Source organism: Setaria viridis, chromosome 3, assembly GCF_005286985.2.
Source record: "Setaria viridis chromosome 3, Setaria_viridis_v4.0, whole genome shotgun sequence".
In the NCBI taxonomy this organism is placed as follows: Eukaryota; Viridiplantae; Streptophyta; class Magnoliopsida; order Poales; family Poaceae; genus Setaria; species Setaria viridis.
Window position 1 is genome coordinate 16317318 of NC_048265.2, and position 26747 is coordinate 16344064.

Genomic DNA, 26747 nt, shown 5'->3' on the forward strand with positions numbered 1-26747 from the left:
AGATACCACACAATTCCCCGCAAAAGAAAAAAAAAGAAAAAAGACCGAGCTAGACAACATTGCTGTGGACAAGTGGATGTTGGATAAGATAAGATCAATGCTGTAATTACTAAAGCATGAAGAACCTCCTGGCGGTATTGACAGCAAAAACTGAGAATCATGGGGGAAAACAGTGAGGAAAAAGAAAAGAAGGGCTTCTGAGTTCCCATCTGCCATCAGTACATATTGAAAGCGGTAGGTCCAGACAGGAACTGAATAGCGTGCCTGCATTTCACATGCAAATCAGCAGGTCCACAGAATCCAGAAGGTGAACAAAAGAGCAAAGTGAAAAGCAAAGAGGATTTCAATCTTTCATGAGCCGCAATAAATCTGCAGGCAGTGTTACACGCAGAATCTAACTCCCATAAAAGAAAACAGGAACCTGCTAAGGAATAATCGGATCACCAATGGGATTTAACAGAAAATTCTTTAAATATGAACTTGCACCAATGGGGAGAGAACCTGAGATGTAGGAAAGAACCTGCTCCCGCTAAGCGATTCTGATTTCTTACCTCAGTGGCTGATCCTACCCTAAGATAGTTGTTGGTAATAGACTGAAATCTGTGCATTCTGGACAAACAGATCCAGACGAAGTTTTTTACAGGATGAGACCGATGAAAGTCAATGTTCTTGATAGGTAATGTAAATGGCGCTATTCGCTAGAGTCGATTTGCTTCAGGGTGCGTCATAGGATTACTTGCTTCTGTCCCTAGAGAAAATGGCATATTCACAAGACGGTAGCTTTGAAGCCAAGGTCCAAAAGTGCAATAGCTGCCAGCAACACTAAAAGCCCTTTCTGCATCGGCACGTTTCTTGAAGACAACCTTAACAGTGTTTGTGCCCTTGTGCACTTCAGTCTCGGTTTGTTTTAGTGGTCCATAGCCCCTGAACATCTTGATGAGATCAGCTTCTGAAGGAAGAGCAGCTGACCTGCCAAAGCACAAAACAAGTGCGGTGGGCTTCACCTCATGGGGCATTTTGGCATCGATATAGATGATTGGTCTTTCCATCACTTGTATCTGTTTCTTTGGAGCCAATGTTGCAGACTGCACTTGCTGTGATGAAGGCGCAGGTTTCTCTAGTGATGATCTCCACTTGGTTTCTCTAGTAGGCTTCATCTTGGTACTTGCTCTTTTGAGGCTGTAGATTGGGTCATTGTGTAAACTCAATTCATACCAGTACATATCATGCGAGTGATCAGTCATTCCTGCCTCAGGGGAATGCACATTTTTCCTGTTTTGACCCCTCTTTGGCTTAAGTTCATCAGCAGGACCAGCCATTTGTATTTTCCCTGGATAATCGTAACTGCAAGGGTTGTACAATGTTGCCTTTTTCTCCATCGACTCAATACCATCGTCAGGCTTCCTTTTACAAGGTCTACCGATGCCTTTTCTGGGCTTATAATGATTAGAATGCACTACACTGCCGACATCTTCCTCTACATTCTTGGTGGAAGGAGCATCCATGGCTTTTTCAGCCCATCCACTGGTGGTTTGAAATGTGGCAAGTTCAGGGCTGCCCTTAGAACGATAGAAAGATGTAAGCTGAGAGCAAGCTATCACCAATTCCAGCAAATCACCCCCTTGGCCAGGGAACAAAGCTAACGACTTGACATAGTGAAGAAGATTTTCTGGATGGAAATGTTCCAAGACCTCAGCCCGATTAGCTGTTGAACACACAACTCCCTCCCTGAGCCCATGATTCTCAACCAAATAAGACATTCTACTGTCAGAAAGCTCTTCGGGTGCACATGGACAGCTCATCCCTATTAATATCCGCCTCAAGAGTTCTTCGAGTGCATGGTTAATTGCATTAACAAACTCATCAGAACTGCTTTGTTTCTCCATCTGTGAATAGTTGGTCATGAAAGGCATCAACTGGGATTCATCACACCATGCAAATGTGCTGTCACCAAAAAACACTACCAGATGGTTTCCCCTTATCTGATGCTTCAATGCCAGCTCAGATGCATCTGAAGGATTGAAAATTTCACCGGGCCACCAAGGATAACCTTCTAATTTGCCCCATACAAGATCAGAAACTCGAATATCACCAGTATCAAGAAGAGGAAGGCAGTAGCTGGCAAGCCGATCATTTTTGTTGGGTTCTGCAAGATTACAAGTAAACACCATGTCAGTTGGAAAAATAAAAGCTGGAATAAACGTGGTACATGATATATCAAATCAACCTAAGAGAATGGGCAATACACTTACCAGCTTCGACATGCTGAGGTGTATGGTAAGCGGACCGTTCGACAGTCTTAGCAGCGTCTTCATCCTCACCCTGCAGGCCACCAGCTTCCACTCCCAACTCCCCCTCCATCCCACCTCCACCAATCCGCACTTGCACGTTCTCACCAAAACCATCTTCTTCAATTGCTGCGCCAACCATACCCACCGCTTCTGCCTCGTACAGCAAATCACTCACAATGGCAAGACCCTCATCTCCATCGGTACCAGCATCCGTGATCACCACCGCATCCCCCACCGCCACGATCCTCCCCTCCACCTTCTTCACCCCGGCCACCTCATCCGTGGCTTCCACCATCACATCAGTATCAACCTTCAGGCCGGAATTCCCCATCAGGTTCTCCGCCGCGGCTGCCTCCGCAATAGGACCCGTCCGCGGGGCCTGCCCCACACGCCCCATTCCGCCACGGCCGCTGCCTCCCGGGCCCGAGCTCATCGCAGCTTTGTATCGAGAACGCGTGAGCATCGCAGCTGGCTCCCCAGCGCCCGCCTCCCTGGCGATCCCCCGGGTAGGAACCTGCGAAATTCGGGAGGTAAAATGTTAAAAGCGCAACCCCAAAACCCCACCTTTCGCGCGTCCCCTGCAATTCTGCATCCGGCGGTGCGGCGCTTGGAGGAGGAAGCGAGGAATCCTAGGGCGGGGGTAGGAGCGTGCCTTACCTCCGGCGTGAAAGGCGGATGGGCGGAGAGGAGACGAAGGCTGCCTAGGGTTTGGCGATTTGGTGCTCGGCGCCTGCGCGCGCGGGCGGGCGGGTGAGTGGCAAGTGGGCGGTGGCGCCCTGTGTGTGGCGACTGGCGAGTTGGGGAAGAGGAGAAGACGATGTGTCCGAAAGGCCGGGATGGGTTGGGCTGGTTCACGTGGAATCGTGCGACGGGCTCGGCCCAACAGTTTCGGCCTCGTTAGGTCCCGAACTCTGCGCGGTAATCACGGCGCGTTACAAGGCGTGGTGGGGCAAATGTAGGGACAGCGGCAAAGCACCAATCAGGTGGTTTGCTGCGAGGTCCCCGGACAGCGTACGGCGGCCCAGGCGACGAGGTGAGTAACCAAGCGTCTCGGAAAAAAACTATGAGGTCTCCTCTGATATCTCTGTTCTTCTATTCGTTGAGGCGCAAGAACTTCCGGCGTGCATCTTTGCCTCGCTGGCTCCATCCATGCCATGCTCGATGCCGCGGTGTTTGTTACATGTTTGAAAGTTCACTGTCGCAATTTTGTATCGATTTCATCCCTATCCTCGATGGAGTTTTGCCTCCTTTTTCTGTCCGTTTGATTGCGTTACTGAACCAGATCGTTCCTAACCGGTCGTCGCTGCAGCGACGGTGCGAAAAGCACGAGAGATGGGGAGGAAAGGGAAGTGGTTTGACACCGTGCAGAGAATTCTGAGCGCTTCTGAACCTGATCCTGCGGAGACGGATGCTAAGGTAACATTTGTAACACGAGCCCGCAGAGATCATTTGCTCAATTCCTACGCGAAAAATATCGATTTCTTCGTTAATTTGACGGGCGTTTCAATTTCAAATTCGATGCAAGAAGGCTGCGAAGCAGAGAGACAAACCGAGCTTCAAGAAGATATGGCAGTTCGGCAGATCGAACTCTTCCGGTGCTTCCACCTCTGCGGCGCAGGCGCCGGATCGGGAGGCCCACCAGCCTCAACCGCCACCATCGCCACGGCCTGATCAGCAGCAGGCCAAGGAGATCACCGCAGAGGCGCAGCATGCGGAGACAAGTTGCGACGAAGGCGACGTGCGTCCGACGGAGGTGGCTTCAAAGGCTGGCGCCGGCGCCGCGGAGGCGGCAGCGGCCGCCCGCCCCACGGTGACCACGCCGAGGGTGTGGACTGCGCGTTCGAAGGAGGACATTGCCGCCACCAGGATCCAGGCGGCTTGCAGGGGCTATCTGGTAACCGCATCATCATTCTCGATTGATTAAAATTTAAGTGTCGTTAGCTAGGGGGATTAAGAGGAGGTTAATTTGCGTCGCCGCTGTCTGTGACTGTGAATCTCCCGAGAACGTTTTGCATCCAGGCAAGGAGAGCGCACCAGGACAGAGGGATGGCTCGGTTGATGTCGCTGGTCGAGGGGTTCACCGTCAAGCGCCAAACCGAGGAAGCATTGTACTGCATGCAGACGATGACGAGGATCCAGACCCAGATATACTCGAGGAGGCTCAAGACGGAGGAGGACAAGAAGGCACTGAAGGGTCAGATCAAGGTTAAGCAGAGCATGGACAAAACAAAGGTACAGTGCATCCGTCATTTTGGTGCAATCGTTCGAGCTCACTGTTTCATACGATGAAACTGTTAGCTTTCACTTCCTTGTGACGGTGTGCACAAATTGTTGGTGTTTAGCATTAGCCAGTAAGCTCAAAGAGCATCAGTCACTCAATAGCTCTTGATTTCTGCTGAAAGCCTGGGATGGCAGTCATACACCTGTCAATCTTCAGCTATTTGAATCTGAATTTGTTGACAGATTGGTGAAGGCTGGGACCATAGCCTTCAGTCCAAGGAGCAGATGGAAGCTGTGATGATGATGAAGCACGAAGCCGCTTCAAGGAGGCAAAGGGCGTTGTCATACGCATTTTCTAATCAGGTAGTTAGTGATGAACGATGGCTATTTCGTATGTGTGTTTTTCGTTCTTCCCCACTGAACTCTGTCTCTGCTTTGATCCCCACGCAGTGGAGGAACAGGAATCCTTCTTCAGCGAGAGCTGCGCCTGCTCCCATGTTCATGGACCCCGGGAACCCGAACTGGGGTTGGAGCTGGACGGAGCGCTGGATGGCGGCTACGAGGCCGTGGGAGAACCAGACAGCGGTGCCGGACAATGGCCGCGCCGCACCGAAAAGCGCCGGTCGAATGCCTCGTGTGGCCGTCTCGATTCAGATACCCACGACGACAACGCCAAAGGGCAGGTCCCGCCCACCGAACTGGCCGTCGCTCCCGTCCCCGTCGACGCCCCCGCCGCGGTCGCCGTCCCTCTCGGCAAGGACGGCCGTGCCGGCGAGCCCGAGGAGCGGCACGCTCCACTCTTCAAGCGGCCTGCAGCCCGTTCGCCGCCCGCGGAGCAGCCAGGAGCTCTCGGTCAGCAGCCCGCGCCGCGCCGTGCCGGCTAGCCCCAGGGGCGGGGGCGGAAGCGGCACCCCGCTCCACGCTTCCAGCGGCCTGCATCCCGATCGCCGCCCGCGGAGCAGCCAGGAGCTCTCGGTGAGCAGCCCGCGCCGCGCCGTGCCGTCGAGCCCGAGGGGCGGCGGGAGCGGCAGCCCGCTCCACGCTTCCAGCGGCATGCAGCTCGAGCGCCGCCCGCGGAGCAGCCAGGAGCGTGCGGTGAGCAGCCCGCGCCAGGGCGCCAAGGCCGCCCCGCTGCGGCGCACGACGAGCCTGCGGGCGGAGCTCCCGAGAAGGCTGAGCCTGGGAAGCGCCACCGCCGCCGTCGCCGCGGGAGACGACGAGGGCGCGCCGTTGACCCCCAGCTACATGCAACCGACCAGGTCCGTGAAAGCCAAAGCCCGGTGCGCGAGCCCGTCGGCATCGGCCGCTGCGGAAATGTTCGACGCTACCGAGAGCGGGCCACCGCCTCTGCAGGTGACCTCGCCGTCTTCAGCGAAAAAGCGCCTGTCCCTTGCGTTTGTGGACAAGCCTAGCGCCTCGTCGCCGAGCAAGGCGGCCGCGGAGAGGGTGACGAGGCGGCACTCGCAGCCTCCCAGTCCCAGGATGTCGCGGACCTGAAGCGATATATAGACCATAGAGAGGAGAAACGGAAGGAACACACAAAACAAGTGCGTCTTGTAGCCTTGTAGGTGGTCATATATCCATAATATTTTGTTTACGTCTAATTTGGAGTCTCAGATTTGGCGATTTGTGTCCATTTTTTTGCATTTAGTAATGTAGCCTTAGTGGTTGGTGATCAGGACAGCCATACGAAGCATGAAAGTGTTGATGGCCTGGTGGCCTTGTACACTGTACTGATTTTCTTTTGCAACTTACCAGTTCTCTGTTTTGCAAACTCCCTATGTTTTCAGTTTGAGATCGTAATCGTCAATTGGTTCTGTGTTTGACATGGGTCTGCAGTAAGGATCAGTGATCATTGGAATTTCAGACACATCTATATCTTGCGACGTGCCTGCAATATAGAATCCTAAAGATGCATTGACCCTACATGAGATTCTATTAAGATATTATATGAAAGTCGAATTTCTTCCGATCTCATTTGAGGACGTGAATGCAAAGAGGTATTCTGTGTTTGGGAAAGTCCGAAGAAAGGAGGATTTCGAATCCACCTTTCTTTTACTTTTTTTCACTTAGAAAAATAACTCAATCAAAATCCAATTATCTACTCTACAAGAACAAAATGCTTGTTACGCCTAATAAACTTAATCTAATCTGTATTTGTTTTAATTTTTTTTTGTCTGACATGCTTTTTCTTGGCCGAATTATCCGAAGCTTTATGTCATTTTCAACCTACTAAGTTAAAGTTATGCCGAGTTCACTCATGTTTCCCTTTTGAGTCACGGGCCCATCATGGCGACCACTTAACATCGAGGCCCAGAGTTAGGTACCTGGGCCGGCCCATGCTGACCAGAGATTAGGGCTTCTAGAACCACCCGGCTCGCTTTTATAAACGCGCGACGCCTCCCTCTGCAATCCCTAGCTCGCTCGCTCGCTCTCTCTTCCTCTACCACCGCCGCCGCCATTAATGGCTTCGTCGACCTCCCTCTCATATCACCGATCCGCTGTAGCTGCTGAACTCGTCTAATTTGAAAATATATCTGCTGTTTGTCTCTGTTCGTAGAAGTTGCTGTGGCGGCATCTGTGGAGGTTTTTAGTTTCGATTTGTTTTTCTTTCTCGTCGCCTCTTCTTTCGGCTTCAAGAGAACACTCCACTCTTGGCGGCCTTGTTCTGGGGGCGCAGAACGAAGTCGCGCCGCGGTGGCTTAGTTTCCCTGCCGCCGTGCCATCGGCGTCGGGAACTCTTCCCTGCGGCGCACACTGATTTGCACCGAGCAACCTGCCGTTGGTTTACCCATGGATCTGATTCTTCGTGTCCGTTTCGCACATCGTTTCCATGGTCTTTGCCCCCGTATGCCGTCTCTCGGGCGAGTCCCGTTGCGCTGGTGGCGATGGAGATTCTCGCGTATTCGCTCCAGGCTGTAGCTCGGATGGCGAAGCATTGCTGCTGGCTGCTGCGAAATCATATGGGCCTGGACAGTTGGTGGCCGTCAAGGTTACGGTGGTTTCGTGCGAGTACTCGGGAGGCTGTGCGGTGGTCGTGCTGACGACTTGGCAGCGCCGTGCGGCCCGTGTCGCTGTGGTATGCAGTACCACTAACAGGCAACTGAACCAAATGATTGAACGGACGAACAATAAATTGTTCTCGTCTCCAAAAAATATTTAATCTGGTCTGATTAATATCGCTTCTAAAGAAGTATTCTATTGTCAAAAATAAAAATTGCTGTGATTTCTGAACGATTAGCTGCGCAAATTTGGCTTACATATAACTGTCATCATAGTGGAGTAAGTCGTCAAGGAATGCGCACCACGAACGTCTAAGGTCTAAACTGTCAAGGCGTGAGGCCCGAGCATAACACAAGAAACTCTGGCACTGTGGAAGTAGAACACATGGTACTGGAAACTCTGGCACTCTGCTCAGGTGCTCATCGTGAGCTAACGTGCTAGAACAAAAATAAAGCTTAGGAAAAAGCTGTCCTTCACAGTGACCATAGTAAGACGAGAAGAAATGCGCACCACGAACATGTAAACTGTCAGATTAGGTGACGAGCAAACATGAATGTGACGAAGCACACCGGTTCTCATCCGAACAGAAGACAAGAAACTTTAGCGCTTTCACCTAAGTAGAACACATGGTGCTGTAACTGTTAGTCTGATACTATTAGCTTGCAGGAGATTCAGCTAACGTGCTAGGACATGTACTCCCATACAGCACAGCGACGTTAATCACGTTTGGAACATAACAGAAGCCTGCAATGCAAATTCTTGTTCGGAGCCAGACACGGCCGGCGAGGCGTCCCGGCTGGCCAAAGCAAACCATGCAACGGCAAACCGGCAGCAACGAGGAAAGGCGCTGTCGTGCCTCCGTTCCCGGCGTTGCTTCAAATACGCGCGCGGCCTGCATGTTCCCGACCCCTCGTTTCGGGGCGCTCCTCGCTCGGTCCACTCCACCCGCCAAACTTAGCCTGCCCCCCTCCCTCCCGCCTCCCCTCCATCGGTCTCCTCCCCCGATCCCCCTTCTCTCTGGGAAGGGGCTCTTGGATCCCTCGATCTCCAAGGCCTTCCTCCCATTGCCACTGCCACCGCCACCGCCCGTCTCCCCCGTGGTGGTCTCGTCCCGCTCTTCGGCCGCCCGATCGAGCAAAACCGCCGCTGCCACGCTCCCCACCACCCCTTGCTCCGCCCCGGCCGGTCGGGTTCGGTCACTTTGGCGCGCGGCGATCGAGACCGGTAGCATGGCGTTCCACGAAGTGGAGTCGACGGCGCGTCGGTGCTGAGAGGCCAGGGCATCGGCGCGCGGTGACGGCGGCCGGCGGCTCGGTCCGTGCGTGTGTGCGTGCGCGCCTCTCGGCCTGATCGAGTCGTCGCTCGCCCGCGCCCGCCCGGCGCCCACAAAGTCGCAGCCACGGGGAGGCGCCGAGGGAAAGGGAAGATGAGCTGCTTTCCGTGCTTCGGCGGCGGAAAGAGCAAGAATGACGACGCCGACGCGGAGGGCCCGGACGCGCCGGCCACGGCGTCCAACATGACGCCGCCGCCGATGGTGCAGGCGCCCGCCGCGTACTCCCCAGCGCCCGCGGCCTCGGCCGCTCCATCAGCCGCGGCGCCGCCCAAGCCCGGTGGCGGTGAGAGAGCCCGCCGCAGCTTAGATTTTTTTTTTAATCGATTGATTTCGATCGATCGCGTCCAAATCTCGCAGCTCTAACGCCGAGTCGATTTGATTTCTCGCCACGCAGCCAACAACGCGGACCCGTCTTCCGTCGACGACGCGTCGCTGCGAGCCGCCATCACGGCGCAGGCGTTCGCGTTCCGCGAGCTCGCCGCGGCCACCGATCACTTCACGCCGTACAACCTCGTCGGAGAAGGCGGCTTCTTCCGGGTCTACAAGGGCAAGTTAGAGAAGAGCGGCCAGGTACGCAAACGCCACCGCGTCTCACGCTCGCGCATCTTTCTGACACTGGTTGGGCTCTGAACGGATCAAGCATGCTGCATTGCACCAGACCGTGGCCATCAAGCAGCTGGACAAGCACGGCTTCCAGGACAACAAGGCGTTCCTGACAGGGGTCGCCAAGCTCAGCCAGCTCCACCACGAGAACCTCGTCGACATCGTCGGCTACTGCGCCGACGGCGACCAGCGGCTGCTGGTCTACGAGTCCGTGCCCGCCGGCACCTTGGAAGACCACCTGTACGGTACGTGCACGGTGCACCACGCACCTCCCTAACCACTTCAGGATTATGGACGGTGCTGAGACTGTTTGCTCGTCGCCGCCGCTGCGCGCCAGATTTGTCGGCGGGCAAGAAGCCGATGGACTGGTGCACGAGGATGAAGGTGGCGTACGGCGCGGCGCAGGGGCTGGAGTACCTGCACGAGAAGGCGAACCCGCCGGTCGTGTACGGGGAGTTCAAGGCGTCCCACATCCTCCTCGACGAGAGCCTCACGCCCAAGCTCTCCGACTTCGGCCTCGCGCAGCTCGGCCAGGCGGGCGGCAGCATGCCGGTGGCGTCGCCGATGATGGGTTCGTTCGGCTGCGCCGCGCCGGAGTACGACCGGAGCGGGCAGGCCACCATGAAGTCCGACGTGTACAGCTTCGGGGTCGTGCTCGTGCAGCTCATCTCCGGCAGGAGGGCCGTCGATACCAGCAAGCCTGTGGCCGAGCAGAATGTGGTCACCTGGGTAAGTCAACGACGCACTTCTGTTGGCAGTGTACAGGTTTTTTTGATTCTATAGCAGTTACTGAAACTCTGACTCTCTCAATTTCAATTTGCTGGTATTTTCTCAACTTTCTTTCGTCACCTAATGTTGTTTTTACATTGTGTTCTTAAATATAGAACGCTGGATTTCTGAACTTAGTTCTGAAATGTTTCTATCTGCATTACACATTTTCAGGCCATGCCAATGTTCAAAGACCAGAAGAGATATCACGAGCTGGTTGATCCACTCATCAAAACCGAGTACCCAGCCAAAGCGTTGAACCAGGTGGTCGCCATGGCAGCGATGTGCTTGCAGGAAGAGGACTCCGTGCGACCACTGATGGCCGACGTCGTCATGACGCTGGGCTTCCTCACATCTATGCCGCCAGATCCACCGGCCCCTGTTGCTCCACCGGCCACCGCCCCAGAGCCGAAGAAAGACAAAGGACGATCGGACGATCATTCCGACTCGTCGTCAGAATCTTCGGACGACGACGAAGGCAACGAGGACGAGGAGGAGGAGGAGGAAGCCGATGAGCTTTATACGAGCAGGAGCAGGAGCAATGATACGAGCCGATGAGCAATGACTCGTCGTCAGAATGTGGAAGGGCATGGAGGTGAAGTGGCTTGATGCACTTAGGAGTATCGTGTAAAGGAGTTCAGTGCGTGGACTGGCTACCGAGAGGTCGTGGCAATGTAAATTTGTGGGGGTGTTCATAAGTGAGTAATGTTTTTTTTAATGACGGGACATCTAAATGTGAGCTTATGAATCATACACACTGATGAATGGTACACATTTTTCAATCTGATCTGTCTCTCGTATTATCATCTCACACATACAAAACACATGGTCTGAAAACTCTCCCTCCTCTACATTTGTAGCTCCAATGGCTATGGAAGATAATGGAATATGACCGTACCCAAAGGAAAAAGCTAAATCACGCTATGTTGCGCAGCAGCGTGAAAGCGCAACCGCTGGAGGCCCACAACATGCTTTTAGGGTGGTGGGTTGACTAACATATTTTAATATTGTATGCGGTATTTGGTGTCAAGTAACTAGGCTGACGCATGACAGACTCGTTGGGGTCTCCATCGGATCCATAGCATGGAATTTGCCCGCATACTTATCTATTTATTTGATCTCTTTGAAACATGATAACTTTATTGTAGACACTCAATTTTCAAATCCGTTTGCACCATTGTGTTCCTCATGACAAGATCTATAAAAATTGAAAAAAATTTATATGGTGGCAACTTATGTTGAATGTGTAGTAGGTAGTTATGTATTAAGTGTCTGGCAACTTATATCTCACCCATCAATGAACTATGTTGATAAATTGTTACAGACATAATTTGTTCAATTAACACTATTACCTAAAATATCTATATAAGATGATTCATTATCTCTTTATAATTTGATACATTATCCTTGTACAAGTTGTTGCATTCACGCCTCTACATGAGTTGTAACATTATAAAAGTTGTGATAAAACTTCTACGTAATTTGATATAGTAAAGTTCATACGGTAATTTCTCCATGATTCTTAAATGTGTAGTAGAGATACAAGTCATTACATAGTTGCTATATGTCCATACAGTAATTTTCCACTACACAAACAAAAGATTATGTTATCTTAAAATTACAGTATAAATTGCTACACAAATCATACATAAGTTAGCACTGTCATTCAATATAAGTTGCTATTAGCATAAGATGACTTCAAAATATATTAAAAGTGAATCTTGTTTTGTAGGTCTGCAAACGGATTTGAAAACAGACACTCAACAAGAGAATAATGCCAGTTTAAAGAAAATACAACTATTTTTTTAACCTGTCAGTGCAATGATGTCACCCACAAAGCAACTTCCCCGTCCTGCATGTTGCGACATTGCGTGTGCGCATGCCAACCAAGCAAACTACAGGACACATGGCGGTACTGGATAGGGTCGCGCGCTATTCTATTATGCGACTAGTCGCGCGTTAGCTCGGTCCATACCCAAATATCCCAACAAACTTGGAGGCAGGATGTCACCAGTTGATCGTTTTTTCCTCAAATAATGGAGGAAAGTTTAGACTTTATCCCCTAGTTACAAATAGTAATAGCTAAATAATGCACAAACTTAAAAAGAAATAGGAGTACCTCCCAATTAGTCACTGTTGTTATACTCTTATCTTATCTTATTGCAGTCAAAGCATGAACGTGTGATTGTCGTCAAATGAATATAATTGTTATCCTTTTCGACTTTAGCCATGTTGTTATTGTATCGTACTGTATTTTTTTTAAGGTTATATTTTGTAACAAAGAGCAGCAAAAGTATTATAGAATGGTTATTCAATTGCGCTAACTTACTTTCTTGTGAATGCTGTACTTCTTTACTGCATAACCAAAGATTTACAGAGCCACGTATTGTTGCATAGCTAAAGAAGATAAAGAAGGTCCGGCAAGTTTACTTACAGTTGATTATTTGATTTTTTTCTTCGGAATTGCCGAATTGGTGGGACGAGGACAGAGCAAACGGGCCTCGTTTTAGCTTTAGCCCAAGCATCAGGGGGTATCCAGACGCTGGCCGCTGGGCCAGTGAACCAGGGATCAGGTTCTGCCGTTCCGGACCCGTTTGCCCCGGTCTTGTCCAACCAAACCCGGCGGCTCCGTCGCTCTCCTCCGTTCCCCGCCGCCAGTCTCGACCGAGCCGACGATCTCCGCTTCCGCCGCCGCCGACGAACCCACCGCCATCTCCGGTTGCGGCCTCGTCATTCGGCAAGGTCCTCAACATCCCCGCCGTTGCTGACGTTGATTCCGGCCGATCTCTTCTACGCCGTCGTCGTCGTCGGAGGACCTCTCTCCGAGCCCGTCCTCCTCGCCAGTCCCAACCTCGAGGTACGGACTTTTATCCCCGAATCACTCGGTTGCTTCTCGCTCTTGCTCGGAGTACCAGCTTACTGTCCTGTACAAATTCGGGTTGGTTTATCCCCGAATCCCTGCCCGATTTTTGCCCTAGATCCCCAAATTCTCACTGTAATGTTTTAATTGATCTTTCGTCGAAAAAAATGTTTTACTTGATCCTTGCGATGATATGCGAGGTTCTCATTTACACTGTTTTACTGTCAGTGGCCCTTCCTAAAGAAGATGAAACGTTGAATTATGTTAATTGTTAAAACAGAGGGGATAGTATTGGATTATTTAGAAGTTGATTCTCATTCTCAGCATGAGCATTGAGGTTCGATTCCCTAAATCATTCTTTTTGTCAGTGAACATGATCCATTTATGTGTATTAGTTCACTTGCAGTATGTGAAACGCTCCTCAGTACTTGGTGCGTTTGTTGCCAGCTGAACTTTTAGTTTGATTTTGATGCTCCTGGTTGCCTTGGACTAGCCATGCTGCTTAGATCCTTGGGTACAGATGTATGGAGTTTTTAATGGATAGTGGTTACCACAGTATATGGTATTAACTGTATAAAAACCAGGCACATATATACATAATGTCTGATCTCTGATGCATGCATGTGCTGCACCAGTTGTCTGGCTACCAAGTATGAATTTATAGTCTAGATGAACAAGAACCCTGCAAGCATAGCAGTTTTGATAGAGTCATGAGTGACCATAAACTGAGTTAGGGAAAAAATGTTATTAATTGCAGTTGCTTCCTGTATACCCAAACCAAGATAAACCTGGAATTGGAAAAATAAAGAGGCTTAGGAATGTCTTATGCCAGATAATCACATAATCAGGGGATGGATGAGGGATAAGCCCTGTGAATTTGCAGGCAGAGGATCAGTGCTGCAAAGACTGGTGGAAGAAGCTCAGGCAAGCTGTTTCTTGCTGGAAGCTTGGATTTACCCATCGAAAAGTTCTTGGAGAGAGGGAGGAAAGTAAGAGATATTTCGGAAATCCAACTTACATGGCTTCTTCAGGGAATTTGTGTTTTGCTTGCACTGTCATGCATGAGTGGTGAGTGTTCCCCAGCCCAACCTGGGAAAAGTTCAGTTTCTTTTGGGCTGAATGGTGCTCCACAAGCTATCTGGGCTGGGACACTGGAAGGTTTTCACACTGAAAAGGATCGAAACGAAAATTTGAACAAGGTGCAGTTTGCCTAATGTCAGCGTGTTGCTGTCCAGGGCCACTGTAGGCCTGGTCCAGGCACAGGTCATTTTCGGGCTTCCTTGACTGGGCACTTTTTATCAGGTTTAGTTTTTTTTTTACTAATTAGCGTCTACTGGTATCATCTGCATTTGTGTACACTGTTGTAGTCCAGACTGGCAGTTGCAGTTGCAATGTTTGAAAATGTTTCTGTTATATGTTTTCAAACACCCAGGTGGTTGGTCTACGTCCAGCTTGACTTGTGTGCCATGAAATGTTACAATGCCACGCATATGCTAAAGCAAGAACTCGACCCAACTAGGAGGAACTACGTGGCATTGTGAATAGCAAGAATAGGCACCCAAATTTGAGTCAAGAGGACTTGAACTTGGGTGGTGGGGGTGTACACCCACACCTCCCACCTACTATGCTAGGCTCAGTTCCTATACATATTAGCAGTAGATATCTGAGCAGTGTGAATATTCAGAAACATATTATCAGTTTTTGCAATTCCTACGCAATCATGCTTTGGATGTGTGCTTCTGTATGTAAATCCTATATGCATAATTGCATATAACATCCTAATTTATATCATACTCCCTCTGTTTCAAATTATAGGTCGTTTTGGCTTTTCTAGGTTCATAGATGTTTGTATGCATCTAGACATACACTATATTTAGGTGCATAGCAAAAACTATGCACCTAAAAAGCCAAAACGACCAACAATTTGGGACGGAGGGGTAAGTATTCTGAATCCGTCCTCCTTATGTCTCTCACTAAATATTATATCTTATCTCACAGATTTGAGACATGCCTAAGATAAAGACAAGCCGTGTGAAATATCCTGAAGGATGGGAGCTTATTGAGCCAACACTTCGTGATTTGGAGGCCAAAATGAGGGAAGGTGTGAACTTAGTGTATTATATGTGGATCTTTTAGTACACATATTTTCTCTGATAGGAGTAGTAATGTGATTTTCTCTTGCAGCTGAAAATGATCCACATGATGGGAAGAGGAAGTGTGAAGCTCTATGGCCCATCTTTCGTATTTCTCATCAGAAGAGTCGCTACATATACGATCTTTACTATCGAAGGAAGGAAATATCAAAAGAGCTATATGAGTTTTGCTTGGACCAAGGCTATGCTGATCGCAATCTGATTGCAAAGTGGAAAAAGGTTGGTGAGCATACTCACTAGTACTCGCGCTTTGTTTTGATGGTTTTACGAAACTGTGACTGGAATGCTACTCCCCGCCTTAAGCCTCATCAAGTGAACAAGTAAAACCTTGGCAAGCAGAATGCTTTTTCTGGATGCAGCCTTTTCCCACTGACTATCTGTACTTAAATAAGAACACAATTCAATGCTTGCTTCTTACATTTTTCAAGCTTTTGCAAGTACTTATTTCTTTAGGGAAGAATAAAGCTCCTGCTATTAGCTGGGTGTGTGGGTGTACTTTGAGGAATAGTTTACTTTGTCCAAATTCAATTGTAGAAATTGCTTGAAAGGTACTTTGTGGCTTCACCCATGCAGTTGTATGTGTACTTGTGGGCGTCGTTTGTCATGTGAAATTTCTGAAAGACACAATCTTTAGTGATTCACTCATTAGGGGCATGCTCAGATACCTTTCCTTCTCTCACCAGTCCCTATCCTTTTACTCCATACCCTGAACTGCACTATCTTTCTTTGTGCAGCTGCCATAGATCTAATGTGAATCTACGCTTGGATTCTACTACAATTTGTTCAATTGTGTACTGTTTGTATTCTATTACTCGATTCTTTGGATCACTACTAACAATTTTCTTCTTGAGTCCTTCTGCAGCCAGGTTATGAGCGCCTCTGTTGCCTCCGATGCATACAAACACGAGACCACAACTTTGCAACCACTTGCGTCTGTAGGGTCCCCAAGCACCTCAGGGAGGAGAAAGTGATAGAATGCGTCCACTGCGGATGCAAGGGTTGTGCCAGCGGCGATTAATAAAAGCTTTCGGTCTCGTGGTTGGAAAATAATCTCAAAACTAATCGCTCAAGATGCTTCGTTATACTTGAGCTCCTATTGAAAAGTTGAAAACAAACATCGTACAACCAGGTGATTACAGCTTGTGCAATGGTGTGGGTGTCGAGACGTGAGCAGTGATTAAAGTTTCCTCCATCTCGTGGTTGGAAAATAATGTCAGAACGCAGTCGCTGCTCGCTGGATATGTCTCGTTGTATTTGATCTCCGTTGAGGACACAGTGTAATCGGTTGATTTCAAATTGTGCAATGTATTGTAAAATCAAGTGACTGTTTTCATTAAGTTTACAAATATTTGTGACTACAGTGATTTACCATTCGTTACTTTAACAGCTGGTACGGCCATTATTTGTGATTATATTGACAGATGATACCATCATCATCATGGGATTATTTTCCGTCAGCACCGCCATTCTTCGACGGTTAAGCCACACGCCCTCACCCCACACAACCTCTCTATCCCTCGCCTTTGTTAAGAGCCGCCGGCGTCCTCTCCAATCTAACTACTGACCACCGGCGTCACCCGAGTCGCCGGCTACCTCCGCCCGTCTCGCCTGAGAAGGCCACCAATCTCAACACCTCACCTGTTCCTCAACCCGTTTTCCCCGACGTCCTACGCTCGCCGCCGCCCGCGTCGTCGGCGTCGCCGCTCTCCTCGCTCCCTCCCCGCGGAGCCGCCGCCGCCTCCACTGACCGCTCCGACACATCCCCAACCCCAAGCCACTTCCCACTCTCTTCTCCGCAGCCGCGACCCTCCGACGCGGGCGCCGCGGGGCGGGGCGGCGGCGGCGCGCGGGGCGTTGACGACACCCGAATCCAACCCGCAGGCCGCAGCGGGGCGCGCCCGAAAAGGGCAGGAGCTCCCTTTTCCGTTTCCTGCGTCATCTCCTCGCTTTCCGCGGAAGGAAAACCTTTTTTCTTCTGTCCCAAAAAAGAGAAAAAAAATTCACCGCACGGCTTAACGCACGCGATTGCGATTCGTCGTCCAGTCACGAATTCTTTCCCCCCTCGCTTCTGGTTCGTTCCCCGCGTCTGATCCGTTTCTCCTCCGCCTCCTCGCCGCGGATCGAATCGCGCGGGCGTGTGGCGGCGGCTGTGGTTGGTTGACTGGTTGCTAGGGTTGGAGCTCCGGGAGGATGGCGAGCCACGGCGCCGGGGCGGCCGCTGGATCCGACGCCCCCCATGCTGAGGTACCGATGTGACCCGACACATGTTTGTGTATTTTTTTTGAGGAACCAACGGTTGTTTTTTGTTTTGGTTATCGTAAACTTGAATTCTGATTCCAGCTAATGTCCATAGATTATGATGTAGTTGGCTTTTGCCATGGATATGGTGTAATTAGGAGTTGAGGAGCGTGTGATATCTGACATGTTAGTTATTCGGTCAGAGAATTTCTTTTGCGTGATTGGTTATGCAATATATTGTGCCATGGACTGGGTGGGGATATAGCTACAATGATGTTCCACTGCTATTAAATTGAGCTAAGTTAAACTGATTAAATAATTAACAAGGATTTCTCTGAGAGTTGTATTTGTACCATTTTTTTACCACTCTGGTATTTTATTCTGTTGTAGAAAGTCATGAGTGCCTTGCTATGCTTCAGTTACTTGTTAGAAAGAATTATGTAGCATGGAATTTAATAGAAGTCTACTCAAACCATTGTTCTACTGGTGATTTCATGGGTCTTAATTCGTCTATCTTTAACCCCTTTAGAATCTCTATTTAGATTAGAGAGTTGCACACTGAGAACGAAACTTTATTTGGTGATGGCAGGTTGTCAGTATGGGACAGACAAATCCATCTCCTTATCCACCTCTATCTTCCAGTCATCAATCATGGTCCTCTGCGAGTGGGTCAGCAACAGTTTCATGGAACAATCCAGTGGACAAACCTAGCCAAGATACAGTTTACTATGATCCACAAAGGGATGTATCAGTTGCAGGAGGGAATCAAAATGTAGGCAGCAGTGCACCTCATGCAGCCCAGCTGAGTATGGGGGTGGCAGATTCATCCCATTCTCATGTGCCCTACTCTAGTTCAGTTCAACATGGCTACAATCCTGTAGAATATGCCAACTATTATTATAGCTACCCACAAGCTACAAATGATTCTTCTGTCCAGCAAGGAGCAAACCAACATCCAGGTGCAGCTTATCAGCCTCTTACTTCATTTCAAAATTCAGGGTCTTACATTGATCCTACAAGTAACACATATTACAATGCTGGGGGTCATCAGACTGTGCCAGGATATGGAAGCAGCAACTACTATTATCAGAACAACACATGGAATGGTGGAAGCTCAGGGAATAATTATGCTCAATCATACCAAAGCTACTCATCATCTGATACAAATGCACTCCAGAGTTCCACTTCAATGCCTGCCAATTCTATACCATATCAGCAGCAGTATAACCAGTGGCCATACTATTACAATCAATCTGTGCCAAGTGCTTCTAGCAATCCAGTTGCTGGAAAGAGTACTACAGATAATGTAGCAGTTAACAACTCCTCTGGTTATTCCTATCCTAATAGCCAGCCACCTCCGCCAGGCACGACAGCATGGAAAAGTAATTCAATTGCTTCTGTTGCACCTCCTATGCAGGTATTTTTACCTCCTTTCACTACAAATTCTTACTTGATGTACATAGCTTTCTTCATGATATTCTGAAAAATGATTTCTCAGAAGTATGTGCTGTCTGGTTCTGTTATTTTTTAATCCTTTTTGAATAATGCACAGTAGAGCAATGCACATCTTAGAAGGGTTAATTTTATTTTTGACATCAAATTGACCCCTAATTCTGTTTCTGCTGTTCATTTTATCACCTTCTGGTTTTACTACCCAACTTAGGGGTCAAAATTATCCCGAAGAAGAAACCGAAACAAAAAAAATGATTGTCATATAACAACTAGTAATTTCATTGCATTTTTGCAAGCATATTTTATTGAATCAGCACGCCACATATTCAACTTAGTCATAATTCTTTCCATACATTTCAGTGCAGCCACTCTAATTGAAATATAGCTTTACAAAGTAACACATGCACATCATGATATTGCATATTACAATCTGTAGTGATTGCTTTTATGAGTTATGCATGGATGTCTCGTGGCACTAGCACCGATTATTGTGTTGGATAGCATGATGAAACATACTTAAACAATTATTACATAGCATATGAACAAAGATGAATATTCTATGCTGAAGTGGAAGGATGTTGAAATAAAAACTAAGATGATTCATTCCAAAACATACCACTCCAGTGGTGGGCTTGAATAAGATCATTGAGGAGGCTAAATTAAGATAGACATGCATATTTATATTTTTGTTCGCATCTGAGTGGTCAAACTAATATTTTGCTATGTTACTTGTTGAAAATGGTAGGGCTATGGCTATCCTTAGTTCCTCCAAGAAGCTCCACCATGGCCCATTCCTTTCACCAAAAGATATCAAGTGATCTTTTGACTTTTTAGTTTAGTTTAGTTTTAGTACATGAACCCGTTGCTCTCTAATTGATGGCCTGGCTACCAAGGCTATCTTTTTGTTCTCTTTTACGTTAACATTTTGCATTTGCTGAAGCATGGCTTGATAATATTTAATATAGAGATATGAAGACATTGGAGCTCTTCTATTGAAACTTTACAGTGCTCTTCCATTATGCTTATTTAGAACAACATCTTTTGTTGTTTATGACGTTTTATTTATTTTTAATTGTGTGAAGAGTTCTCATCATCTAAATTTCATCATGCTTCAGGTCCCAGGCGTTTCAGGACTGCAAAACCAATACGCCAACCAGGCACAAGACCATCATGCCAACCAGGTGCCAGGTGTTCAATGGTCTCAAGACCATTATGCCTACCAGGCACAGGCATACCCTCAGAAGACCATGAACTCGAATCATGCGCCGCTAAGCAACCCTGAAGATCAACAGAGGACTGTAGAGCCTATAGGTCGAAGCTCCAATACTCTGTCGAACCATGTTTCTGAAAATTTTCAACCAAATTTGCAGGGTTCCGTGACAACAAATACCTCCAGTGAAAGCAAAATACAGATTCCAACCAATCCTCGAATTGCTCCTGGTTTCTCTATGGTGATACCGAAGAGTGAGAAGAAAAATTTAGGAGCTGATTTATCAAAGAAACCTGCCTATGTTAGCGTCTCCATGCCAACAAATGATGCTAAAGCAACTCAAGTTGGTCCTGATGCTGTAATGTTCTGTTCTCTTCTCCACTTAGGAAATGATGATACACAAAGTAAATAGCATTAAAGAAAGCTGAAATTGCATAATAATTAACTAATATTCTGATTGTCAGGATTAAATTTATACAGTGTTTGTAAGTGTCAATCACTTAATTATTTGGTAAATAAGAATAACAAAAAAAATACTATAGCTGGGTGTATGTCTGTATTACCTATCAAAGTAAATAGGATGTTTTGGTACTCACATATTAATCATGCATTTTCATTTCTCCTGTTTAGAGATCTATCCCGTTTTCCCTCCGAAATTATACTATAAGGAACCTCAATCGTTGCAAAGATGATGCACAAAGGGCAGCCTGCCAAAGTATAATGCTAGAGGTAAGTCTTAATTTTTGTTCTTAATTTCTTGCTCATCAGTTGCTAGGATTTTCATGCCAAAAAAGGACAACAGGGTTGCCTTGCTTTCAATCATATGGATGGCCCTGGCCCATAAGGCCATCATAGTTGAAGCCGTCGCCAGCGTCTTTTGATAAAATTTGGTTAGCGAAACAGTGTTGTTTCAATTTGAAGAGTCAAATCATTCAACCTCGCCTTCTCCCTCACATCCCTCTCGGAGAGCACTCGCACGTACTCTCGTGACATGGGACTACAAAAAGCTCTAAGGAAGAACCAAAATTACAAAAGTAGTTGGCGACACCACCAAGAATGCTTGCATCCTATTGCGTATTTCTCACCACTATTAGCTATGACTTGAATACGCTTATATGCATCTAATGACCCGCTATCTCTTGTCATGCATTTGCCACACATGACCATGTCTTAACACCGAGAGACCACTATGAACGCATGCAAACCCATGCATGTATTGTATCACAACATGATCCTAAGTTCCTAACTAATACTAACACCGCATCATGATCCATCACTTTCTCCATATCCACAAGCTCTAGTCATCTACTCCCTCCGTTCCAAATTGTAGGTCGTTTTAGCTTTTTTAGGTTCATAGATATTATTATGCATCTAGATATAGTGTATGTCTAGGTGCATAATAATATCTATGAACCTAGAAAAGTCAAAATGACCCACAATTTGGAAAGGAGGGAGTAACCAACTAGCCACTACTGCATGCATGCCTCTCATGCGCATGCATCCTCATGATCCAAACCTCTACACACGAATAAAGACAACTTGACAGCTAGCTAATCATACACTTGCATGCACAATACTTCAGTGTACAAACTCAAACCAACTAAGTCAAGTTTAGTTTCCAACATCCATGAGTATGGATGCAGCCATTCTGAAGCGAATGGCTGATTTCAAGCTCCTACTTGTACACTCTTCAGTTATTGGGGCCACCAATATGCTTATGCTTCAGTTTTTTTTTTCGTTTGCTAGAGTTTTCCCTGCTACATCAATTCGGATTTGATAAATCGACTCTGTAATTTCAGTTGTTCTATTTATTTTTCTTTAATTTCAGATCACAAGAAAAGCTATCGCTGATGGAACCCTTCTTACTAAGAATTGGGATACTGAACCACTACTTCCTTTGCCAGAAAGTGTTGTTGGCATGACGGAGGCAAGGTGTGCATGCTTCTTATCAATGCCCTTTCTTGAAATCAAATAAAGTTTCTGGATGCTGGCAATTTGGTGCTGTTGAAACCTTAAATGTAATAATGTATTGATTGATGCGATTTTATTGAAAGTTGTTTTGGAACTTTTGTATCACACAGTGGCACAGCCAAAGTTAATTTTTCAGATCACATCTTCTCAACAGTACTGCCTTTTGATTAATTCTATTATCAGGTGCTGACACCTTAAAAAAATATTAACCTAAGAAAAATAATACTAGTCTTTTTTTCTTAATATAACAGTCAGTAATCAGATGACCTGAAAAGAATTATGGACTTCTGCACTTAGGATATTTCTAGCGCTCAAAACTATAAAAGGAGCATGATTTTAGTTATATTGTCAAAGCTATTCAATTAACTGCCCTGATTGATTACTATTGTCACCACCTCTTCTTTATTCTTTTTCCTGAGGCTCTAGCTCTTGCTGGGTTCATCTCTAGCCTATCCCAACTTGCTTGGGACTAAATAAAAGGCTTTCTTCTACTTGTTCTGTTTAACCGGTTTTTATTACCAAGTGTAGTTCAGTAGAGTATACGTAATGGAATAAAAGAGACACCTAAAAGACTGTTACATGTTCTGGTACGGTTAGAGGGACATCGGTTCCTTGATTGCCGAAAGTTCTGCTTGTATACTTAAGAAGCTGGATCTATAATTTTGGTCCTCAAAAGTGGTTAATCATCTATACTGCTGTCCATTTTACATCTGTTATACTTGCCCTAGGTTCATGTCATTCTTTATATTTTCTGTGCTTTACAGAATTGGATAGTTTAGTCCCATTTTCTCATTTTGTTTCTTTGCAGCAGTGCAAATCATTCAAATCCCTTCTCATCAACAGCTACTCCAAGGAAACGTGTGAAAAGCAGGTGGGAGCCTGCTGTGGATGAAAAAGTTACCAATAAGGTGGAACAAATAGCAAAAGGATTGGCCAACAGTAATATACACATTCCTTTTGAACCTAAAAGTAGAACGGTAAGCATTAATCTGTTGTTGTAAAAAATTTTCTTTAAACTGCTAATGTACAGACGGAATGGGCTCCCCGTTTCATTATTTCTGACTTCTCATTTTCCAAACTGCCATTATCAATCTATTTCCTTTTTCACTTTCTTTTCCCTTTTTGTTGGTGGCTCCTGTTGGGTTTCAACTTTAGGCCTGCCTAGACTTGCTTGAGACTAAGAGGCTTTGTTGTTGACTTGTTGTATCAGGGTAGCAGTTGGGATCATGGGAAGTTTCTCCAGTCTCACCAAGCACCTTTAAACAAAGTCAATCAGAGGCCTGCCAAGAAGCAAAAAGTCACTAGTAATTCAAGTCAAATACAGAATGGAAATGCTTCAAGTGACAGTGATAAGGAGCAGGATCTAACCAAATATTATGCCAGTGCAACCGCACTAGCAAATTCACCCGAGGAAAAGAAACGTAGGGAGCATAGATCTAAGCGTTTTGAAAGGAGTCAGGATTCATCATTAAAATCAAGAAACTCTTCTGCAAATAAAGATGCAATGGCTAATATGCATAGAAGAAGGGCTATTTCGTCTCAACTTAGTAGAACTTATGAAGATGGCACTAGGGCTGTGGAGGATATGGATTGGGATGCACTGACAATCAAGGGAACATGTCAGGAAATTGAGAAAAGATATCTACGCCTTACATCGGCACCTGATCCATCCATAGTAATAACACACACCAATTGTCTTCCTGAACTCTTGACTGAAAAGTGTTACTGATTTGCTGATGTTTGATCTTTTCTACTCTTCGCCTTACTTCTCTGAATATGTCCTTTTCAGGTAAGGCCAGAAGAAGTCCTGGAGAAGGCCCTTGCAATGGTTGAAACATCTCAAAAGAATTATTTTTACAAATGTGATCAATTAAAATCTATTCGCCAAGATCTTACGGTTCAGAGAATCCAGAATGAACTAACCGTAAAGGTAATTTGCAACTCTGCGTAGCATCCTGCATTCCTTCTGTGCCTGCTAGGTTATTATTAAGTAGAGAAATGAACATTGTCTATTTTACGTACTACTGACAGTGACTTAAGAAATTACACTTGATATGCTATTTATACCAAATCTAGAACTGACCGTAAGAAATATCCGTTAATCTTGTGCGCTTCCGACCGTAAGAAATATCCGTTAATCTTGTGCGCTGGCCACTGGGGCATCAGTTCAGCAATGAGCAATGATTTTATAACATTCATATTACTTCTTTCAGGTTTATGAAACTCATGCCCGTTTAGCAATGCAAGCTGGCGATTTACCTGAATATAACCAGGTATGCCTGTTTTTCTACTTGATCTACTTCTTTAATATCAATTATGGAATGATTGTACGTTCGTTCTGCTAGTAATCTTGTAATTTTGTATGGTTCATTAAATATGTATAAATGGGGATGCAAGTTTCCTAATTTTTTGGTCGCTCCAAAACCCACTCAACTGAACTAAAAATGAACCTCCTCCTAATTCCTATTAATTTTTCTTTTGGATGTGGAGTGCAACTGAACAAGAATGGTGACCCAACTATCCATTGGGTTACCCACTTCGTCATTAGGTTTAGAAAGTACTTTGTACAGGTTGGATTTTGCTTTTCCATTGGTATTCACTTTTTGGCAATCCCAAGTATTACAAGGTTGGGTAAACTGGTTTGTCTCTGATCTTCAGTCCGGCAGATCACTGGTACTGCTACTGATTCAGGAAAGCTGACTGGCATTAAAACTTGTTGCTTACAAAATTTATTTTTGCAATTTTAACGCAAAATACAACCTAGAAAACGGCACTAGTGCTTCATGACTGTCATAGTCCTAACTATTTCTGCCTCAACTCTTGCAGTGCCAGTCACAACTGAAGAGGCTATATGCAGAAGGAATCAAGGGTTGCTATTTTGAATTTGCTGCTTACAATTTGCTCTGTGTCATGCTGCACTCTAATAATAAACGGGACTTGCTGTCATCAATGGCGAGGTATCATGTTGTAAATACTAGCCTATCATATCCCAATGTCAGTTCTAAAGTGGGTCGTAAAATGACATTTTCATTGTTTCAGCTTATCAAAAGAAGCCAAACAAGATGCAGCTGTTAAGCATGCCCTTGCAGTTCATGCTGCTGTTTTATCTGGCAATTATGTCATATTTTTCAAACTATACAAGAAGGCGCCCAATTTGAACGCATGCCTTATGGGTAAAGTGCAATCTAGTATCTTTTGTGTCACTTATGAACTGGTGTTCTTGGTTGCTGATGCAGTAACCATTCTTTTGAACAGATCTATATGTGGAGCGGATGCGCTTTGAAGCCATGAAATGCATGTCTAGATCATATCGCCTAACTGTACCTGTGGGATATGTTGCACAGATTTTGGGATTCTTGAGAACAGATAGTGAAGGTTGCACGGCCGATGTGAATGATGGCTTAGAAGAATGCGAGAAATGGTTGAAAGCGCATGGAACAGTACTTTCAGTAGATAATAACAGTGGAGAATTGCAGATAGATATGAAGGTATTAATCCTCCCTCCCTCCATCTAACTATCTTGAAGATGATGCGAGGGTGAAGCTGAAACCCCAACTTGGATGGTTTAGTGTAAAATCTCTGTCAGTGCTTAAGAACTGTCTAACAGTAGTGATAGATTGTCTTGCTGAAAATATATTATATCCTGTCCCCAGCCTTGACTCTAGCGGTCTAGCTGTCTTCAGTCTTCTACATCTAACTTGCTTTTTTTTCCCCTATGTGTTTCTGCACAGGCTTCTTCTGCTACGCTTTACATGCCGGAGCCAGAGAATGCAGTTGCACACGGTGATGCATCACTGGCCGTCGAGGACTTTTTGGCACGGACATCGTAAAAGGTGTAGCAGCGACAGGCTGACAGTGGGTACTACTACTTGGTAGTATTGGTGCTGAGCTGTGGACATACTGCACTTCCCCCGTAGAAAATATGCAACGGGAGCTTCAAATGGAGCAGCTCAAGGATGCTTACAGAGGTCGAGAGCTGGAACAAGGATGTGGTCATCTGATTCTGAGTTCTCGCCACTTGCTATAATCGACCCCTTCATCTAGAGCTGCTTCTGAAGAGCTTCGTTGAGTGGGCAAACCCTGAAGCAGTGCTGTCCGCACGAGCCACCAGCGCGGAGCTGCAAGTTTATGCGTCGAGGTGGCGTTGTATCACAGGTTTACTTAGGTTTACTTACCGCTTAGAAGGCCTCAAGTGTAGGAAATATCGAGAAACATGACCAAGAAGCATACACAGAATACATGTATGTCTTTGGGGGCACCTTTTTCTGGTTGTGGCTGGCCCATTGTCCGCAGAAGAGTGTAAACTATTTTTTCTTGCACATAACGTTGTTTTCCTATAGAAATATATCTTACATCATTCGAGAGGAACCGAGTACTAATACTAAATATTTCATTCATATTACCTCTTGCGCATATTGTGATGGCCCGAAATGATGTGATAAATTTCTGCTGCCTGCCTGCCTGCTGGATAACTGGATAAGGAAACCTGGCCGATGTTGCGCCGTGTGGGCGGCTCGCGGCCCTGAATAACAGGACTGGCGGGGCGGGTTGGGTTTGCCCGGCGCCGCGCGCGAGGCCTGGTGCGTCACCGTCCTCGCCAGAGTTGAGTGCTCTTCAAGCTTCAGCGGAATAGTGTCCTACCTCC

The 26747-nt window shown here is 46.7% G+C and overlaps 5 protein-coding genes across 8 annotated transcripts; 4 read left to right on the forward strand and 1 right to left on the reverse strand.

The window, feature by feature from the left end:
* Positions 1-325: 325 nt before the first annotated feature.
* LOC117847158 (PWWP domain-containing protein 5) lies at positions 326-3074 on the reverse strand. The gene is made up of 3 exons (XM_034728323.2): positions 2949-3074; positions 2253-2805; positions 326-2146 (listed from the first exon to the last, which is right to left on the reverse strand). Exons 2-3 carry the CDS (start codon positions 2752-2754, stop codon positions 699-701), a joined length of 1950 nt encoding a protein of 649 aa, XP_034584214.1. The 5' UTR covers positions 2755-2805; positions 2949-3074; the 3' UTR covers positions 326-698.
* Positions 3075-3569: 495 nt separating this feature from the next.
* On the forward strand, positions 3570-6285 carry LOC117847159 (uncharacterized). The gene is made up of 6 exons (XM_072292739.1): positions 3570-3707; positions 3820-4185; positions 4311-4523; positions 4755-4874; positions 4962-5446; positions 5537-6285. The coding sequence occupies exons 1-6, from the start codon at positions 3624-3626 to the stop codon at positions 6006-6008; spliced, it is 1740 nt and encodes a 579-aa protein (XP_072148840.1). The 5' UTR covers positions 3570-3623; the 3' UTR covers positions 6009-6285.
* Positions 6286-8896: 2611 nt separating this feature from the next.
* On the forward strand, positions 8897-11000 carry LOC117847732 (probable serine/threonine-protein kinase PBL25). Its single transcript, XM_034729004.2, has 5 exons — positions 8897-9130; positions 9242-9417; positions 9506-9695; positions 9788-10179; positions 10393-11000. The coding sequence occupies exons 1-5, from the start codon at positions 8941-8943 to the stop codon at positions 10774-10776; spliced, it is 1332 nt and encodes a 443-aa protein (XP_034584895.1). The 5' UTR covers positions 8897-8940; the 3' UTR covers positions 10777-11000.
* Positions 11001-12752: 1752 nt separating this feature from the next.
* Positions 12753-16591, forward strand: LOC117849824 (protein BUD31 homolog 2). Of its 3 annotated transcripts, XM_034731521.2 has the most exons (5): positions 12753-13075; positions 13962-14067; positions 15077-15179; positions 15263-15450; positions 16094-16591. In XM_034731521.2, exons 3-5 carry the CDS (start codon positions 15086-15088, stop codon positions 16247-16249), a joined length of 438 nt encoding a protein of 145 aa, XP_034587412.1. In that variant the 5' UTR covers positions 12753-13075; positions 13962-14067; positions 15077-15085; the 3' UTR covers positions 16250-16591. The 3 variants fall into 3 exon arrangements, with proteins under 3 accessions (XP_034587412.1, XP_034587410.1, XP_034587411.1); XM_034731519.2 differs by lacking the exon at positions 13962-14067 and having other exon boundaries at positions 12754-13075; XM_034731520.2 differs by lacking the exons at positions 12753-13075; positions 13962-14067 and adding an exon at positions 14124-14146.
* Positions 16592-16720: 129 nt separating this feature from the next.
* LOC117849822 (SAC3 family protein A) lies at positions 16721-26504 on the forward strand. 2 transcript variants are annotated; one of them, XM_034731514.2, is made up of 13 exons: positions 16721-17475; positions 18059-18886; positions 20037-20489; positions 20762-20860; positions 21960-22063; positions 22911-23079; positions 23313-23777; positions 23892-24032; positions 24316-24375; positions 24929-25059; positions 25142-25275; positions 25358-25590; positions 25834-26504. In XM_034731514.2, exons 1-13 carry the CDS (start codon positions 17422-17424, stop codon positions 25930-25932), a joined length of 2970 nt encoding a protein of 989 aa, XP_034587405.1. In that variant the 5' UTR covers positions 16721-17421; the 3' UTR covers positions 25933-26504. The 2 variants fall into 2 exon arrangements, with proteins under 2 accessions (XP_034587405.1, XP_034587406.1); XM_034731515.2 differs by having other exon boundaries at positions 22914-23079.
* The last annotated feature ends 243 nt before the right edge of the window (positions 26505-26747 follow it).

What these genes read in the sequence shown, in the direction of transcription:
- LOC117847158 (XM_034728323.2), bottom strand. Translation starts at nt 2,754, where the DNA reads ATGCTCACGCGTTCTCGATACAAAGCTGCGATGAGCTCGGGCCCGGGA. An exon ending in ACCTCAGCATGTCGAAGCTG is followed by an intron (nt 2,147 to 2,252) that starts GTAAGTGTATTG and finishes GTAATCTTGCAG; the next exon opens with AACCCAACAAAAATGATCGG.
- LOC117847159 (XM_072292739.1), top strand. Translation starts at nt 3,624, where the DNA reads ATGGGGAGGAAAGGGAAGTGGTTTGACACCGTGCAGAGAATTCTGAGC. An exon ending in CTGCGGAGACGGATGCTAAG is followed by an intron (nt 3,708 to 3,819) that starts GTAACATTTGTA and finishes CGATGCAAGAAG; the next exon opens with GCTGCGAAGCAGAGAGACAA. An exon ending in CATACGCATTTTCTAATCAG is followed by an intron (nt 4,875 to 4,961) that starts GTAGTTAGTGAT and finishes ATCCCCACGCAG; the next exon opens with TGGAGGAACAGGAATCCTTC.
- LOC117847732 (XM_034729004.2), top strand. Translation starts at nt 8,941, where the DNA reads ATGAGCTGCTTTCCGTGCTTCGGCGGCGGAAAGAGCAAGAATGACGAC. An exon ending in AGTTAGAGAAGAGCGGCCAG is followed by an intron (nt 9,418 to 9,505) that starts GTACGCAAACGC and finishes GCATTGCACCAG; the next exon opens with ACCGTGGCCATCAAGCAGCT. An exon ending in CTTGGAAGACCACCTGTACG is followed by an intron (nt 9,696 to 9,787) that starts GTACGTGCACGG and finishes GCTGCGCGCCAG; the next exon opens with ATTTGTCGGCGGGCAAGAAG.
- LOC117849824 (XM_034731521.2), top strand. Translation starts at nt 15,086, where the DNA reads ATGCCTAAGATAAAGACAAGCCGTGTGAAATATCCTGAAGGATGGGAG. An exon ending in GGAGGCCAAAATGAGGGAAG is followed by an intron (nt 15,180 to 15,262) that starts GTGTGAACTTAG and finishes TTTCTCTTGCAG; the next exon opens with CTGAAAATGATCCACATGAT. An exon ending in TGATTGCAAAGTGGAAAAAG is followed by an intron (nt 15,451 to 16,093) that starts GTTGGTGAGCAT and finishes GTCCTTCTGCAG; the next exon opens with CCAGGTTATGAGCGCCTCTG.
- LOC117849822 (XM_034731514.2), top strand. Translation starts at nt 17,422, where the DNA reads ATGGCGAGCCACGGCGCCGGGGCGGCCGCTGGATCCGACGCCCCCCAT. An exon ending in GTTGGCATGACGGAGGCAAG is followed by an intron (nt 22,064 to 22,910) that starts GTGTGCATGCTT and finishes GTTTCTTTGCAG; the next exon opens with CAGTGCAAATCATTCAAATC. An exon ending in TTGCTGTCATCAATGGCGAG is followed by an intron (nt 25,060 to 25,141) that starts GTATCATGTTGT and finishes TCATTGTTTCAG; the next exon opens with CTTATCAAAAGAAGCCAAAC.